Source organism: Triturus cristatus, chromosome 7 (assembly GCF_964204655.1).
Source record: "Triturus cristatus chromosome 7, aTriCri1.1, whole genome shotgun sequence".
Lineage (NCBI taxonomy): Eukaryota > Metazoa > Chordata > Amphibia > Caudata > Salamandridae > Triturus > Triturus cristatus.
In genome coordinates this window covers 1,359,562,231-1,359,579,802 of record NC_140590.1, presented here as the reverse complement: position 1 = coordinate 1,359,579,802, position 17,572 = coordinate 1,359,562,231, and the positions used below count along the sequence as shown (strand labels likewise).

Here is a 17,572-nt window from a genome sequence, read left to right as displayed (position 1 = left end):
CCACTTTCAAAAATACGTGGTCGAAGTTAGAATCTGAACTTAAGCTATGTTACTGTGTAGATTGATTAATAAATTGTCGATACATGCTTTGTATCTAAACTGGCAATAAAGTAAAGTAAAGAGCCAGAATATTTGCTACTTTCAGGGATAAAAGTATTATTGTTCACAGAGAAGAGAAGCAAGATTGGTCAACAATTGACACCTGGTGCCCAGTTGACAATTCAAGTAGACCATGGCCATGTGGTTGCTTGTAAGCTACTATGCCAGCTGCCTACCAACAGGGAAAGAATTGAATTTAAACTACTGACAAATGAAGAATGAAAATCCAATGAAGTGATCGCTCTAGAATCCCAGGACAGTCGTAGATTGGCATGTTGTGCGAGTACCACAAGATGTGTAAATAGAAGATCTCCTCGTGCAGAAAGATGGGCAGAAGGAACCACAGAAGTACTGCCTCATGAGCAGTCACACAAAAACAGGCCTTGATTGCATATAATCCTGGAAGAAGGACACCAAAGAGCAGGACATTTTCAGATGTCGCAGAACCAGTGTATCACTTTGAAGCAGCCACAGCCTTTTGGCCTGTCGACACTGACATACTGAGGCACACAGGCAAATCTGGTCTGAAGCTTGATACCTCAATACAGAAGAAATAATATCAAGGACATTGACAGGTGAGTGACTTTTGCAAACCTCAGTCTTACAAACAAACTAGTCATGAGATGCTGCAGCGGTAGAAGTTAAAAAAACAACATTAATAGTTGTAACTGCAGTTAGACCATCACAATTTGATACTAGTTGCAAAGATACAGGCTCCAGTATGGCTCATCCCATATTTATAGTATGTGGATATTTTAGGTTTTTCAAGTTTTATAGTGCTCTGTTATTGATCCTAAAATGAAGAGTTTGGATTAAGTGATGTTGAATGATCTGATCTAAATATCCATTTTGTCACTCAAAGACTACTTTTGGTTTGCAAGGCTTACTGACTTACAAAACTGTTTTGGGTGTTTGTTTTGACTGTAGTTTCAACCTTGGACCGTCACGAATTAGCCCTTAGAATTTGTTGCTGATGAAAAATACATGTCTCAGAGATTCGAATAGGCATTGTTGATACATTTCATGTTGTTTTCACTACCATTGCTTTGTTTCAATATAGTGGGGCAGTACAGCAGTCTACAACTACTAGCATTAGAAGTTGTCTATCTTCCAAGAGACGGCTTACCTTAAAACAAAATTATGAGAGTCAATTTTTTCTCCATACTTGGCGCCTTTGAGATTTCCTGAGTTTCCAACGACAGCGCATGTCCTGCACTGGGTTTCCTCCCGGGAATCTTCAAACTCCTCTGAGGGTATCTCAGCAAAAAGTTTATCCAAAGCTTCCTGGACCTGGCCTTCTTTACTGGACCCTTGTAATTTCTTTGACAAGAGTAAAGCATACAGAAGTATTAGCAAATTGCAGATGAAACTAAGTTAGGATTAAAAACAGATCAAAGACACAAAAAAGGCTAACATGAAAGGAGAAGCAGACTATATAACAGGTGTACACAAGTGGCGGGGATTTGAAGAGTGTTTGTTCTAGTATCAGTGGTCTCCAACCTTTTCTGTACTGAGAGCTACTTAAGTTCAATGAAACGCATTGATAGCTACTAATATCATTAGTGTTGTATAATCTCAATTTCTTTATAAGTATATTAATTGAACCAAGCAAACGCTTTCTAATTTAATAAACTGGGCTGCACACAGGTGAGCTACTCAAAGGTAGCCGGAGAGTTACAGTAACTCACGAGCTACTGGTTGGAGGATTAGCTTCTTGCACGGTCTAGAAAATCCTGATCTCACTTGCAAAAGCAGAGAATGAGACGTGAGAGACTAAAGTCCGTTGAGGAGTGTGCAAGAGTTTGAATGAAGTTTCTGTTCTAGAAATGTTGAATTCCAGCCATGTTTAATCATTCTTGGTGTAATTCATGAAAATGAATATAGTGTAACAGTATTATATCTGTGACAATGCGCGCAATGTTGAAAGAGACTATGATGGTTGGCAGTAAAAGTAGTATCTTAACTGGGAAAATGACTATCTTTTGAAAGTTTTGGTTAGGACCAGTTCTAGGGCAGTGCGACAGATGCAACCGCACCTAGCGCTAACCTCTAAATTGCGTTGTTTTAGAAAAAACTTATGGATTCAAAAGACAATGCGGCAGAGCTCCTTGTGTGTGGGACAGTTTTCAGGCAACAATAAAAATGTCAAGATAACTCTGGCGATTCATGTTCCTGCTGGACAGAGATGAGTTTTGATTCATAATAAAGTAGCGCAGAGGGGTAATATGCCTGCTGAAAAGAACATGTACATGTAGCTCACAGAACTGCATTTTATATAGATAGCTCAGCAGGTTACTACTTCTGTCACAGATATCCTTTTGTTACTTGCAGTTCATTTGTTACAATTCTAATATACCACAGTGACCCGTGAACTGTCATCAAAGAGCTGCAAGCAAACAGCAAGGAATAGGGTTGGAACCATATGTTTTCCCCCCATCTTTCATCATCCTAATGTTGTTAAAAAGGGTTAGGGTCTGATTTAGATCTTGGCAGACGGGTTTCTCCTTCACAACAGTGACGGATATCCCATCCGCCAAAATCTAAATTCCATAGGATATAATGGGATTTATATTTCGGCGGACGGGATGTCCCGCACCATTGTGATGTAGTAACTGTCCGCCAAGATCTAAATCAGGCCCTTAGTTTGGTTAGAAATACATTCTTGTTAGTAAAAACAACCTCATCCACTGTGGTAAGTTTTAATGCTAGAGTTTGTGCTTCTCCAGACCAAACAATCTTAAAATGTAGTGCCTACTAATCTAGATGACATAATCCCCTACACCGTGCAATCCTCAGTGTCTTATGTAGCATTTTTTATAGACGGTTTTATATACATAGGTCTTATTGTATCTGGTTAATGTGTGTGATGTCAAGTGCTAGGACTCCCTACACTGGTAAGGGTAGCGCTGTAAAACAAATGAAATGCATGTGAGAGAGGGGCTATGGAGAGATGAAGGGTTATATTGGAGGGTGGGAGTGAGGGTATCCGTGAAGTGGGAGGTCATGGGAGGTACCTAAAAATATTGTTGCACAGGTCACCACCGGCCTTGATATGCAGTATTAAGACATGGTGATCCCTAAATATACAGCACACCTCCTCCCCACTGGCTTGTTTTTTGAGGGCACTTCATTTGTTGATAGATGAACATCTCTTTAATTGGCTGATTCGGGCATCGCCTTGATTTCAGATGTTTGAAACTTGGCTAGCCGAATACCCAATCTTCAATTCACAAAGAAGAGGGTCCCGGGTAATTCAAACTCTGACCCAGAAATAATTTCAGGCACGGCCACAGTGCAGGAGCTGGATGCAAATGTTGCTGTTAATGAGACCAAGGGCAAGAGGGAAGCAGGCCAGGGGACAGAACTACCCGAGCAGTCGGACAATCCGGCGGTACCAACTGAAACAAATCATTCATTACAGCCACCTTGAATATTGCCTTCTAGAGGCCCAACTTTCTAAGAAAACTACTCATCACAGCCACCTCGAATATTTCCTCTCAAGGGATAAACTGAAGAAGCCACAGTTCCAACAGTTGAAAAACGGATAAAGAAATGTGTGTTTAGACTCCATAAAGGAGCTTTACAAATCACCCCATCTCTGCAACACACACTCAAAGAGTGACGAGAATATTTTGAGTATGGGAGCTAGCCGCAATAGATCTTCTCCCATACCCCAGCTTGAAAACTCAGTCTCTGCATTGGCTGTACCAGATATTAGACCTGGAGCGCAAACCACGGACACCGGCGAAGGGACTTGCACGCTTCTCTGCCCATACTATATTTTCAAAGGTCCATTTGCTATCCTGAATCAGAGCAACAATCTGAAACTCATTCGATTGATTCCCTCACTCGGGGGACAGGGAGTCGCAAATACAGATATTGTCTCAATAGAGTTCCTTGACTCTAGCTATGGACTTCGCAATGAAACCCCTAAAGCAGAGGTCTTCAAACCTTCAGGCCCCCCCTCCAAAGATTTATGGCAAGGATTGGAAAGCAGGAGTGACATGGCTGCATTCAGGGAGCAGGGCTTATGAGATATTTCAGGAATACTTTTTCTATAGCTTATGAACCGCACTAAATATGAGACTTATAAAACAGCAAATGCATCAAACAAAAACAGATATTATCCTAAACAAACTGCTCCCCATAATTGAGGTGTTGAGCCCCTCACACTCTTGGACCCCAATGCAAACTAAAGCTGCTGCACTAATGATAACTGCAGTCCTGAGTAGCAGTCAATCAACTCTGCATCTTTTCCCTCTTCCCCACCATGACGGATCATCACCTCGGTCCTAATGCTTGAAAGGAAAATAAGCTCCCATGCTCCTTTGTTAAAGGTAGAATGGCATAACTGTGATGCAATGGACCCCTCAAATCCCTGGGCCCCAGTCCTGCTATATCTGCTTCCTTAATGAGAACTAGCAGTGGCTACCTATACACTTGGCAGCAGTACCAGCTTCACTAATAAACAAAAAAAAACACTTGTATTGTTCCCTTCTTTGGGGTATCTCTCTGAAGAAGCTGTCTCTGGCCATTTGTAAACATAAAAATGAGTCCCCACACAGTGCTCCCGATTCTGGGCCTTCTCTTAAACAATATCTATGAATCACGCTCCTTTTCTCCGTCTCCTAGACCATTGTTGTGAGGCTCCAGGGATTGAGAGGATTAGGGCTCTGCATCTCAATGAAACCCTGCTGGCCTTCTACCTGCCAACCCATGGCCTCAGCTTTCACAAAAAACTGCCCCTGAATGGTTAATACTGACTCTGAGGTGCCTCTGCCTGAAAGCGAAGGGTGTGTAGCAGTGCAGAAAGTTAAAAAGAAACCAGCTTTTTTACCAGCCATTAATTGATTGAGTAACTTAAAGCCAGGGCCACTGGAATTATGAGTTTCTGCAGCAGCAGCGTTTTCCACATAATTATCAGTTTATGGCATTTGCTACATAATCTGCAGATTTCAACAAAAAAACCTTGATACTAGGTCAAACGGAACAAAAGTTACTTAAAGCGTGACAAAGTGTTCTGGAGCATTGGAAGGCCCTTTGCAAAGATTGATTGGTAACCTTGTAGTTGCTTACTGCTGTATTTGGGTGTTAAACTGGTACTAATGAGGTGAAATATTTCCCCTAACAGCGTTACCTTGAGTTAAAACGACAAAATAATGAAGTAATGCTAACCACAAAATGTGGCGCATTGGGCTGCATAATTTAGTCAAACCTGCCACATAATGTGGTCCTTTTCTGCCGAATAATTCCAGTGGCTCTGCTTAAAGCTTCATGGTGGCAAAGATTTATTCTTTTTTAGATCTGGTGAGATCTTGAATAGTGGATGCACTTACATAAATGTCTGCATTAGATACAGTTTGGTTACTTATTACTAAAAAGTATATTTTGTAAGAACTTGTTTTATCTCAATCACTGCATCATTTTGAAGCAGCCTAGCTTAGACTATGCCAATACTTTTTTTTAAATAATGGCTTAAATATTCACAGTGCTTTCTACCACAGGCTGGGACCTCATAGCACCATTAACAGGGCCACTGGAATTATGCGGCAGGAGAAGGCCAAATTATACAGCTGGGTTGACTAAATTTCATTACAAGACCGGAGGCTTCCATTATGCAAATACTTTTATTTGCTGCCCAACATGCAGCCCTTTAAAGAATGCAAATACATCACAATGAATAGAACATTAACAACATAACTAGGAGCCAGTGTACACTCCAATCTTCCTCTTTTGTTCGCTGCTCTGACACAGATAAGTACTGTTTCTACCTACTACTCGTTATTTAAGTTAATTTGTATATGAGTTAATTATGGTTTAAGTAAGATTATCTACTATCTTTAATTACATGACTAAACTGCTTACTTAGGCTTTACTAACTGATTTTTATATTTCAGCGACTTTTTTCCCCCTGTCCAATTTATGGCTGGGAATAGGATTTAATCCCCTTTCCCTCCAATCGCTATGTGGTCGTTGGAGGAAGCCGGTAAGTATCCCCCTTTTATAAATTCAAAGAATTCGCCTTGTTATTTCAAGAATATATAGGATTTAAGATTCTGGAGCACTTACTTCACGACGCTCATCTCGTTCTCTTTTCCCCTGAAATACTTGTTTTTCATGCTCCGTGTGCGCACCGCTCAGCTCACGCTCACAAATAAATAAATAAACAAAAGGGAAAAGGACGTGAATATCGGCCCAAGCGCCGCTCGTATTATTTGACTCCCGCGCCTCTTAGCAACTTGCTGGGAGACGCGGGAGCATACCATCACAAGCGTAATTTCCCTCCGGCTCGGCTTGAGGTTACTATGGTTACGGCTCTTCAAAGAGCGCGTTAACGGTACCTCTACGAGCCGGAGTAACGGAGCCTCTTAACTTAATTTATTTTAAAAAAGAAGAAAAATGTGCACTAGCGCCATCTAGTGGCATTTATCAATACTCTTTTAGAGTTAAATTCTTGTGTTTTACAACGAAAGATTGGAGATCGGTTTGAAAATAATTTTACTCCATCTCGAATTTTATTTATATCAACAAGATCAGACACTGTTTGTGAGGAGATTACTGTAAGTACTCCTAATTTCTAGGGCCATTTACTATTTTAACAGATTCAACAAACATTATAATGAACCCTGACACTATTAACCCACCACAGTCCTCTAAGGAACTTCTGGGTGATAAGTTAAAAAGATTGATTGGTGAAGAACTTAAGTCTTCTGTCAGGGAAGCGGTTGAGGCCGCTTTAACTAAGAGAAAGAGGACGTCTCCCACCGAGGAAATCTACTTTTCTCTCTCGGATGGAGACTTCCCCTCTACATCAGGCCCTTAAAAAAGAGAAAAAGTTCCTGAAAAAAGGAAACATATGAATGACGCACCTACCCGTGCATTTAATGTTGGTAGCCCTCGCGCTACGATAGATTTGGGTGCTCATGGCAGCACAAAGGAGAGATCCAAATATCTTGGGACAGAGCGAAGAGTTGTCCATAGCGGCATGATAAACCAAGGTGACCTTTACGGTACAAATGAATTTTAGGAATATCCGGAATCTCCAATTTATGAGGATGAAACTTTGGATGAATTTATTTTCGATCCCCAGGACACCTTGGAGGGTCTTGATGAGGATATTAATAATCCTTCCACCTCATCCTCTATTGTTAAAGACTCACTTGGTGGGGAAATATTTAATCCAACTGCTAATCGCCACCCTCGCAGTTCAGAATGGTGGCCAATGGTCCACGTAGGAAAATATCTCTCTCAGAGAGTATGGAAACCCTTAGATAGGAATACACGCAATCTTATGCGAAACGAGTGCCCTCGCCCCTCCTCAGAGGACAAGATTTGCAATACCCCTAACCTAGACCCTGAGATCATCACCTTCCTATTTAAATCTGGAAGGGATCCTAGAAAAGGAATTGAAAAATGCCTCAAGCAGTGCCAGGACAAACTGCTTGATGTTCTCGGACCACTATCCAAGATTCTTGATATGACCGAAGAAGCAAGGACCAATAATACCCCGGTCGATATTGAACTCTTAAGAGGTTGGTCTCAACAAGCAATTTGCTTTCTTGGGAACGCCAATTCTAGCCTCATTACCGAACGCAGAAAGGCGGTCCTACTAAGAATGAACCCCAAGCTCGCAGATCTTTCTGCAAGAGAAGACATGCGCGATGCAAAAGGGCTTTTGTTTGGGGACAATTTTGTCCAATCCTTGGGAAAATATGTATCCACTATTAATGCCTTCAGTAGAGCCCAATCTAGCATGCGCAGAGTATTTGGAGGTGGCACAGTTTTTGGAAGGGCTGAAAGGAAGGGACAGTCTGTCAGCCGAGGCTTCTACAGGTCCCATTTCTAGCCCCAAGATGAAAGAGGCTCTTTCTACTCCAATAGAGGCTACCGCTCGTACTCAAATTTCTATCCCACAAGAGGAAGGGGTTCAAGATCCCGCAGCGGCAGACCCAGATCCACCAATCAAACCTACCAAGGTAAGCCAGAACCCTTCTTTCCCCTTATAGGTGGCAGGAAGACAGACTTTTTGCTCACAATTGGAGAAAAATTACTCAAGACCCCTGGGTATTGGAAACAATGATTGGATTCAAGATAGATTTCTGGGAAGAACCATTTCAGGAAAAAATCCCAAGAGAGATGACTTTAGACATGGAGAATTCAAACCTGATAGAATTGGAGATTTCCCAAATGATAGAAAAGAGAGCCATTATAAAAATTCCTTTATCAGAAATTCAGAAAGGTTTTCTAAGTACCATATTTCTAGTCAAAAAGAAGGACAAAGGTTGGCGTCCCGTTATAAATCTAACATTTTTAAACAACTTTCTAACATACAGACACTTCAAGATGGAGGGTATCCATCTCTTGAGGGGCATTCTGCAAGCGAAGGATTGGCTAGTAAAACTAGACCTCAAGGATGCCTATTTTACCATACCCATGGACGGGGACTTTCGCAAGTACCTCCGTTTTACATGGAAAGGGACCCTCTATCAGTTCCAGTGTCTCCCTTTCGGCCTTTCCTCAGCGCCTTGGTGTTTCACGAAGGTCCTACGACCAGTGGTCTCTTATCTCAGAGAGAGAGAGAGGAGTTTGTCTGATAATTTACCTAAACTACATCCTCATAATGTCTCAAGACATTTTGATTATCCAGGAACATTTAAAAATGACAGTAGACCTACTTCAGAACCTGGGATTCATCGTAAATCTAGAGAAATCCATCATGATCCCTACACAGGAGTTAGAATCCCTTGGTTTCCAAGTAAATACCATTCTTTCCAGTTTAATAATCCCAAACAAAAAGGTAGCAAAGATAAAGAAACATTTTTCCTTTATCCTTTCGAAAGACTTAATCCACCTCAAAGACCTAGTCAGGGTTCTAGGTCTCCTTTCTTCCTCCATCCAGGCTATTTCACCCGGTCCACTCCATTACAGAGGTTTACTAAGGCTGAAAGCTTTAGCCTTGAGGAAAGGTCTTTGGTACGAAGACTCAGTTCCCCTCTCGGAGGACGCTCGAGAAGATCTTCATTGGTGGTTGAAAAACCTTCAAGCCTGGAATGGAAAAGCTATTTTCCGGAATATTCCAGACTTTACTGTAGAATCGGATGCGAGCAACCAGGGATGGGGCGCTCGCCTAAACAATTTAGAGACCGGGGGAGGTGGTCCTTAGAGGAACAATCCCTTCACATAAACTGTCTGGAGATGTTAGCAGCTCTGAATGCACTTATGAGCTTCAAAGAGCTTCTAAAGAATTCCAATACCTTAATCCATTTGGACAATTTCTCTGCTGTCTCATACATAAATCGCCTGGGGGGCGCGAGATCCAAGAATCTTTCAGATATCGCCAAGCGGATTTGGTATTTTTGCTTGGATCACAAGATTATTCTCAGGGCAGAATTGATTCCGGGAATTCAGAATCTGAGAGCGGACTGGAATTCTCGTTATCTCCACGATTCCAGCGACTGGAAACTAAATCCAGAGATTTTCTCTTTGATTCAAGAGTTATGGGGTCCATTTCAGATAGATCTTTTCGCCAGCAGATTAACCCATCAAGTTCAGACGCATTTCAGCTGGAGACCGTACCCCAATGCATCAGGGGTAGATGCCTTTCTCCAATCCTGGACGAGAATCAGGGGTTACGCTTTTCACCCCTTCTCAATGATCCAGAGATTGTTGAGGAAAGTAAGACTTGAGTCTTGTTCAATCATCCTCGTAACACCCTTTTGGAAATCTCAAGTTTGGTTCCCAGGGGTTATGGAGTTAGCAGTGGTCTTTCCACGCTTAATCCCATCTTCGCTAGGACTCCTCCAAGGTCTGGACGGAGAAGAACATCCTTTGGTTCTAGAAGGGAAATTGAACCTTCTTGTCTGGAGGATCTCAGGAGTTCAGGGAGATATTCTGAACTTTCAGGAGAGGCTAAGAGCCTTTTGGAAGACTCATGCGCACCTGGAACAAGGAAGAGGTATTCAGGTGTATGGAGAAAGTGGTCTTGCTGGTGCTTGGAAAGGGATCTGGATCCCGTACAAGCCTCTCTACAGCAAGTAGCTAACTACCTTGCCTGTCTTTTTGATTCAGGCCTCTCTTATAGAACGATCAATTGCTACAGATCAGCAATTTCTTCCGGACATGCATTGGAAAATAATCTTGCTATTGGTAGCAACCCTTTAATTAAGAGAGTTATGAAAGGTATTAGATTGAGGAGACCTCCTAAAGCCTGTTACAAATCCCTTTAGGATGTTAACCTCATCTTTAATCTCTTCCTTTCGTGGCCTGTCAACAATTTACTCTCTCTTAAAAGGATCTCCATGAAACTGGCAACACTTCTGTGTCTGATTTCCTTTAGAAGAGTCTCAGACATTAAAGCTTTGGAACTTTCTAATAGATTTTATTTGTCTGAAGGTGTTCACTTTGATATCTGGAGAAGAACTGAAACAATGTCAGAATCTATCTTTTACCCTTTCTTTCACGAGTGTGAAAAACTGTGTGATGTGAATTGTATGAAATGTTATGACAATAAAATTTCTATTTTTAGGCCTGTTGACAGCGATCAACTTCTTTTGTCATATGTTAGACCTTTTACACCGGTTTCTTCTGCCACCTTAGCCAGGTGGGTACGTTTGATTATGCATGAAGCTGGTGTAGATCTCTCTAGATTTGGAGCTCACTCTTCAAGGGGAGCTATGGCTAGCAAAGTATTTTGGGCCGGAGGTTCCCTGCCCGAGATACTTAGAGCCGCAGATTGATCCAATGCAGATACCTTCTCAAAATTCTATTTGAGACCAATAGAGCATGTAAGCAATGTAGCTTTACATGGCTTTAAACATGCATAATGGTAGCCTCCGGTCTTGTAATGAAATGATGATTCTAAAATTGTTATGCAGAGAGAATCTTGATTTCATTAAAGACATACGGAGGCTAACATTATCCCACCCTCCTCTCCCTGAGAGGTTTGGGTCTGATTTTTGTACATCATTAATATAGTGATATGAATTGTAATATAGTGATATGAATTCTGATGTATTGCTCATTGTCATACTATGTTTCATCTGTTCATACTTCATTCACTATACAGTGTATTTTTGATTTTTTTTCTCAGATAACAACGCTTAAGACTAACTGGTTTACCACATTTTACTTCTGTGTCATCGCAGCCGAAGAGGAAGATTGGAGTGTACACTGGCTCCTAGTTATGTTGTTAATGTTCTATTCATTGTGATGTATTTGCATTCTTTAAAGGGCTGCATGTTGGGCAGCAAATAAAAGAATTTGCATAATGTTAGCCTCCTTATGTCTTTAATGAAATCAAGATTCTCTCTGCATAAAAATTGGAGAATCGTCATTCTGCAGCAAGCAAAGACGAATTATGCTGAATAATCCTGCATAATTTGTGATAGCATTACTGCATTATTTAGCAATGTTTACACTTGTTAACACTGCCCTGGCTTTTATTGCCCCCTCATAAGTACCACATTAACACCCACAGACACCAGTCAACCACTAGAAAGGGCATTCCACTGTGAGGTAACATGTGTCGCTGCATTTTTAGTAACTTTTGAACCGTTTGAGACAGAAACAAGTTTTTTTTTCAAATCTGAAAATTAGCAGCAGATGATGAATTATGTGGCAAACGTGGGAAATCCATAACTATGCCCATAAAGCCAAAAAACGCATGATTCCAGTGGCACAACTATAAATACAAAGGTCACTATTCCCCTGCACCAACTAGGGTTCAATTATGTGTTGCTCAGCTTTAACACACACAGACATCTGCAGTGATGGTAGTTACTAACTGAGGTTTCTTAACCTAAAAGAGTGCATTTATCACCAGTTAGTTTAACTTGCATTTATTGTCCAATTAAGCTGTTATTGCATTATTTTATACACCCTTGCATTACTGTAAAAACCTAACTCACTTAGGGGATTTTTGTTTTTTTTAGCATCCTCTTTGACCCTGCCAGCACACCAGGGGCGCAACTAGACCTGAACTTCGGGGGTGGGGGGCTAACACTCCCAGCCAGGGCTGGCCCTAGCACTGGTCGCACATGGTGGAACAGTCTTTTATGGCACTCCCTCCCCCATTGCCTCTTTCTCCATGAATTCCCTCACTACCACTCGACAACAATCACCTCATCTCTCTATAGCACCTTTCAGACAAACATGTCATTTTTTTATAGCGCTACTCAGTTTACTCACACTCAGTTCTGTGATCTGCATGGTACACATTCTTTGTAGCAGGCACATTAACTGTCTGCGCTGTGTGGGGTGCAGGTGGGCCCATGTGAGTGCAAGTTGAGCGATGCAACAGTGTGAGAGTCGGGTAAGAGGAGTGACTGCAGGTGGAGTGAGGTGACCATATGATTGTGGGTGCAGATGTAAGTGCAGAGGGGGACAAATTAATGAATCATTAGTGATTGGCTTGTTTGAGTGAAAATGCAGATTGAGCAGTGAGGCGGACAGGTGAGTGAAGTGTCACATGAGTGCAGGGTGAGTAGTGTGCTCGTGTGACTGCAGGGTGAGGTACAGGGTGAACAGCACAAGTGCATTGTGAGTGCAGAGTGATCGCTGTGAGTGGAGGTTGAGTGTGAAAGTGAAGGGCGAGAATGACGAGTGAGTTGTCTGAATGCAGGGTGCATTCCCAGTCACTTCAAGTACCTCAGCATGTTATTGACGGCGGCGTAGGGTTTCAGATATAAGTTAAATTATTGCTATTATGGCATTAATAAGGGATAGAGGGTGGAGGAAATAAATAATGTGCTGATCCCGCAACAAACTTCCAGTCTTATGATTAGGGTTGGCAGCTCATTATTTTGATGTCCCAGACGGTACAAATATAAACAGTCACCTAAAGCCGAATTTTCAGCACTTATTTGTGCGTACTTCAAACGGCAAATATAAATAGAAAGCACTTTTAATTGTGTTCTAGGGCTGCCTGAATGATTCATGACTGATAATTAAAGGGAAGAAAGTCAGAAAAGTCACATTACAAATGAATACATACTTTTTATTTATAACCCTATTTAGTGTCAAAATGAGGTCTCGACAGGCTCGACTAGTAAGTGTAAAATACAAATATAAGGAATAGGCAGAGTGGGGGCCCAGGGGGTACTGGAACCAGAGAAAAAAAATAAGTCTCAGTAACCAGTTTATAAAGGTATGTAAATATGCAAATGGTCTTTAAAGACCTGTGATCAACTCCTGCGTGCAGGAGATAAGACTCCAGATACCGCCCAGCCGAGCCCACAGCAGCTCGAGTTGCAGCAGCCCAGGATTAGAGACAGGAGGTGGGAGGGAGGGGAGTTGGGGGGGCTGAAGCCCTTTTAGTACTATGGGCATTGCGTGCCTGAGGGACACTCACTGACCTCCTGACCGATAGTTCTCTGATCTCACTTCAAGGGCTTCAGAGTAAATGAAGACAGCCTGGAAATGCAGCAAATAAACATAGCAGCACTTCCAGGTCATCCTAATTTACATGTACTTTCAGAGGTATTTGCAGCCCACTGGGAATCCATCCATGCCCACCCAGGGTGGCGCGCCCCACAATTTGAAGACCTCTGCCCTAAAGTCACCGGAGGCCTGTTGGATCTGGCTTGGAGAGTGCTTAAATGAAGTAAACACCTTTAAAAATTGGGGTATTTCAATCAGGGAGGAACACAGGCTATCCGCATCCACTTGAGGCGCAAAGGTCAGAGGGTGACCTACCTGGCCAGCTGAAAAGAGTATTTTCAGTCTTGACGAACACGTTAAGCAAGTCTCCAAGGTTAGAAAGCAAAATGGGCAGAGAAATCGCCCTGAAACCCTGCCCCCAGTACGGCGCTGAAAATGATTGGGGCTGTCTATCGGGAGATATAAATTCAACAAGGAAGCTGAAATGAATCAAACTTAAACAAAATAAAAGCTCTCAGGCAGCAAAGACTTTGCAAGTATGTTCTTGGAGCATTAACGGGCTGGACAGCAAACTGGGTGATCTGGAGATCCTGAAGTATTTGCCAGGCTGCCCCGGGCCCACGCAGGGGGCCCTCCTAAGAGGGCGGCCATCCTTAGTGCCACAGGATGGCACATTCGCCAGCATTGCACTGTTGGGGGGACCCAGGTGGGTCCCCCTGAGCGGCGTCACTTCCGGGGGGGGGGGGGGGGGGGGGGGGAAGGTACTTGTACCTTTCCCGCCCTCAGAGCGCTCTCTTCTCCTGCTGCCCAGACAGTGCCCCTCCTGCCTGGCTGCCCTGACGCTGTTTCGCATTGAGCACCAGGTGAGTGCTTTCTCCCCGCCCCGGGCTTCTCCTCCGGGGGCCGGGCGGTACCTGTCCCTGCATTTGATCCCCTCTTTCCCCGTGGGAGTTAATTCTTTGCAGGGGTGGGGCAGCAAGGGGAGGGTGGTGCGGCTAGCACTCACTCTGCCTGGGGGGTCGCTCTGGCAGGCCTGGGGCCTCGAGGTGCGGGGCAGGGGGGCCTCACCTGCCGCGGCCGACACCCTTCCATTTCCCCATCCCGGGGAGGGCGGGCGGCATCTCTCTGTGGGGCCCTGGCCGCCGTGGCCGGGCCCTGCTGAGGGGGCGTAGGAGGGGTTTTTGTTGTGCCTGCAGGCACCCCGGCCGGTGGCTGGGAACAGGTCCGCTGGGCTGGGTCTGCGGGCCCGGATGGCCAGGGGCCTCGTGTGCCGTGCGGAGGTGGGGGGGATCCGACGCGTTAGGCGACCTCCCTCTCCTCCCCGCACCAGGGGCGTGCGGGCGGCTCCTTGCTCCTGGATCCGGCCCGGCCTGGCTGATGCCGACAGAGAGGGCGGTGGGAGGGGTCTCCCTGCTCCCGGCTGCGCTCCGGACATGGCGTGCGGGTACCCGCGAGCGGGGCGGGGGTGTACTCCCTCTCCTGCTCCCGCCTGCTCATCCAGCACGGCAGGTCTTGGGCTGTCCCCACCCGGCCGGGGGCCCAGGCCGCCACGAGAGGGCACCTGCTCTTCTCGTGCTTTCCCGGATTATCGCCGCGCCTGCCGCGCCCGCTCCAGATAATTTACTCTGAAAGGGATTGGGAGTGTAAAACGTTAGTAAGTTTGGCTAGTAGTGTTTGGTGACTCAGCCTCACCATGCCAGTATGGAGGCATTTTCAAGATGATACGCTTGTTAGCCACAATTGTGGCTCATTTATCTTATGCAACAAAGAGGCAGGGTCAAGGCTAATAGTTCTGCCTTGTTGTTGGTGCAGTGTTGCAGGAGTACAGATCTGGCTGCAAAGAGATGTCACAAAATACCAGACGGCAGCAAGCCAAGCTCTATTTTGCTGTAGGGTGATGCAGTGGTAAGTGTTGCAAGCAGGCGCAGAGAGATGGGTCCCTCAATACCATCCATAATCTTAACCTGGGCCCACTGGTGATCCACAATTTTAACAGTTGCATCAGGCTTAATATGTACAGCCTCCTTGAGTTAAACCTCAATGGAGAAGGTCACCCCAGAACTTTTTATAATGCTGCAATTGTCCACTCTGCTAATATTCAGTATCTAGTTACCTGTGCTATATTTGTCAGGGTGGTTCCGGGCGCTCAGCACTGTCGCTTAATTTGAAAATGGCGATTGGGGACAGTCTGCCACAAGTGGGCGCTGTCTGTCTTTTAGGGACAACCACAACAATAGGTGTGGTGATGTTATAGGATTGGCAGCACGGAAGGGGCAACGTATGGTGTGAACGAAAGGGGCCGCCTGCCGCCAGCCCTGGCTTACAGGTATACAAATCCAGCACGTGACGTTTGGAATCTGTGGGGCTGTGGGCACAGCTTGGGTGCGAGTAGGTCAACCATAGTGGGGTGTCACATGTCTTCTCCTGCCCAGGTTTCAAAACAAGGGGAAGTTACTTGGGCATGCTCCTTGCTGTAACCAGCGCGCAAATCTAATGCATGTTTATGTAAGGGCATGGTATACCACAAGAACTGCATATTACATACTTCCTCCAGTACCTCCAAGATACAGGCTCGCCCTTTTCTCACACTCCATGTGGAGGGCTAGCAATTCCGGGGGATACAAAGCGAAACAGGGCATGGTTGGTTCCGCACCTTGACAAAGTTGTGCTCGCATTTAGTTATTAAAGCAAGGGGACTGGTGCCTTCAATGTCCTTGCATTTTGCAGTTATAGAAAGAAAAAGAAGTGTAAAGGAATAGCAGTGCATGAACTGGGCACACTTCACAGCAAAGGCAGCAATTATGAAGAATTGGTGGGTGTCAGAAATTATTTGCGTAATATCAGGGAACTGCAGCTATGTTCCAACAGTGGGAGGATTGTGACGGTCATGCTTTTATTCACAGATTACTATACATGTTAGACAATAGCGTTTTGTAACCTGCAGGGGTAGGGACTCTATCAACTGTCACCCTCCCAATAGAGTCACAGTGATGCACACTTTTCAGTCGAACTACACATGTGCTTCAACCATGAACTGACGGATATATCTCTGCCCACATTCTCTTAAGTTGTATCACAACATCACCATTTTCAGGGCCATTGTTATTTGGTGAAGCAGCAGCAGGGCACAGACCTTGGGGCCGACAGTCGCTGCCCACATACCTCCTCCATCCTAGCCCACTCTTAGTCCATTCCGCTTTGACTCCACCGTCGGACTGGCGGACACAATAGTCTCTTACTGGTATTATCTCTTTGGACACATATTGGCACATTTGGGCCAGGTATTGTTGTTCTGCGTACGAGGGCCTGCGATTGGTCGGCGGTTTTCTACAGGAAGGGCACGCATGAGCGCTGTGTCTGGAGTAGCTAGGTCCAAGAAGTAAGGCAAGTGGGGTCCGGGCAGGATACTGAGAATCTTAAACGTGACGCTGTTGTCATCGGGTCCACTCACATTGGTACTATTTTCACCCTGGGGAATGTAGACAGGGCTGTACAATATTTCCTACACGTGGTTGGGGGATGCCCTCCACATCCTAGCTCCTTCTAGCTATCCTGGGGACGAAGACAGTTCACTAATAATGAACATTGGTAGTGGCACTGCTATCAAGTTTGGATCCCCACTTTACAGGATTAGCACCTGATTGGGGAAAGTTTTCTGGATGCGGTGCCAGAGGATACCGGCCATTTGGGGGTATCAACTAATTGATTTATGCAGGGTGAAGATAGGGGGTATGGAAAGAGTACCTGATAGAGGTACGGTAGAGCGTGGTATGTGGCAGGCAGCATTTGGTGCCAGGCAGCAATGGGTGCCAACCAGCAAATGGAAAGACCACAAGGGGCTGCAAATGAGTCTGCACATGTGTCAGTAGCAAAGGCATTGACCTGTCATATAATAGTCCCCTATTAACATACAGGTAGTAAAGGTCATTAGCCTGTCTAGGGGGCAGGTGCAGTAGAGGCCAGGCGGCGCTTAGCGCTGGAGGTTACCATAGCAGTAGTTCAGCAGTGGGTCACTCATGCCAGGGTGGGGACAATAGCAGGGTGACTCCGCATCTTTGATCGCTTGCAGACGGTGATGGACGTGCAGGCAATAGGA

At 44.6% G+C, this 17,572-nt stretch overlaps 1 protein-coding gene across 3 annotated transcripts in view; it reads right to left on the bottom strand.

Annotated features, from left to right (window-relative positions):
* The window catches only part of LOC146812058 (CMP-N-acetylneuraminate-beta-galactosamide-alpha-2,3-sialyltransferase 2-like), a 447,618-nt gene that overhangs the window by 182,459 nt on the left and 247,587 nt on the right, over positions 1-17,572 (bottom strand). For all 3 annotated transcript variants that reach the window (XM_085619063.1, XM_085619064.1, XM_085619065.1), the window contains one exon: positions 1,226-1,419. In XM_085619063.1, coding sequence (XP_085475189.1) covers positions 1,226-1,419 — 194 coding nt within the window. The remainder of the gene's footprint in view (positions 1-1,225; positions 1,420-17,572) is intronic.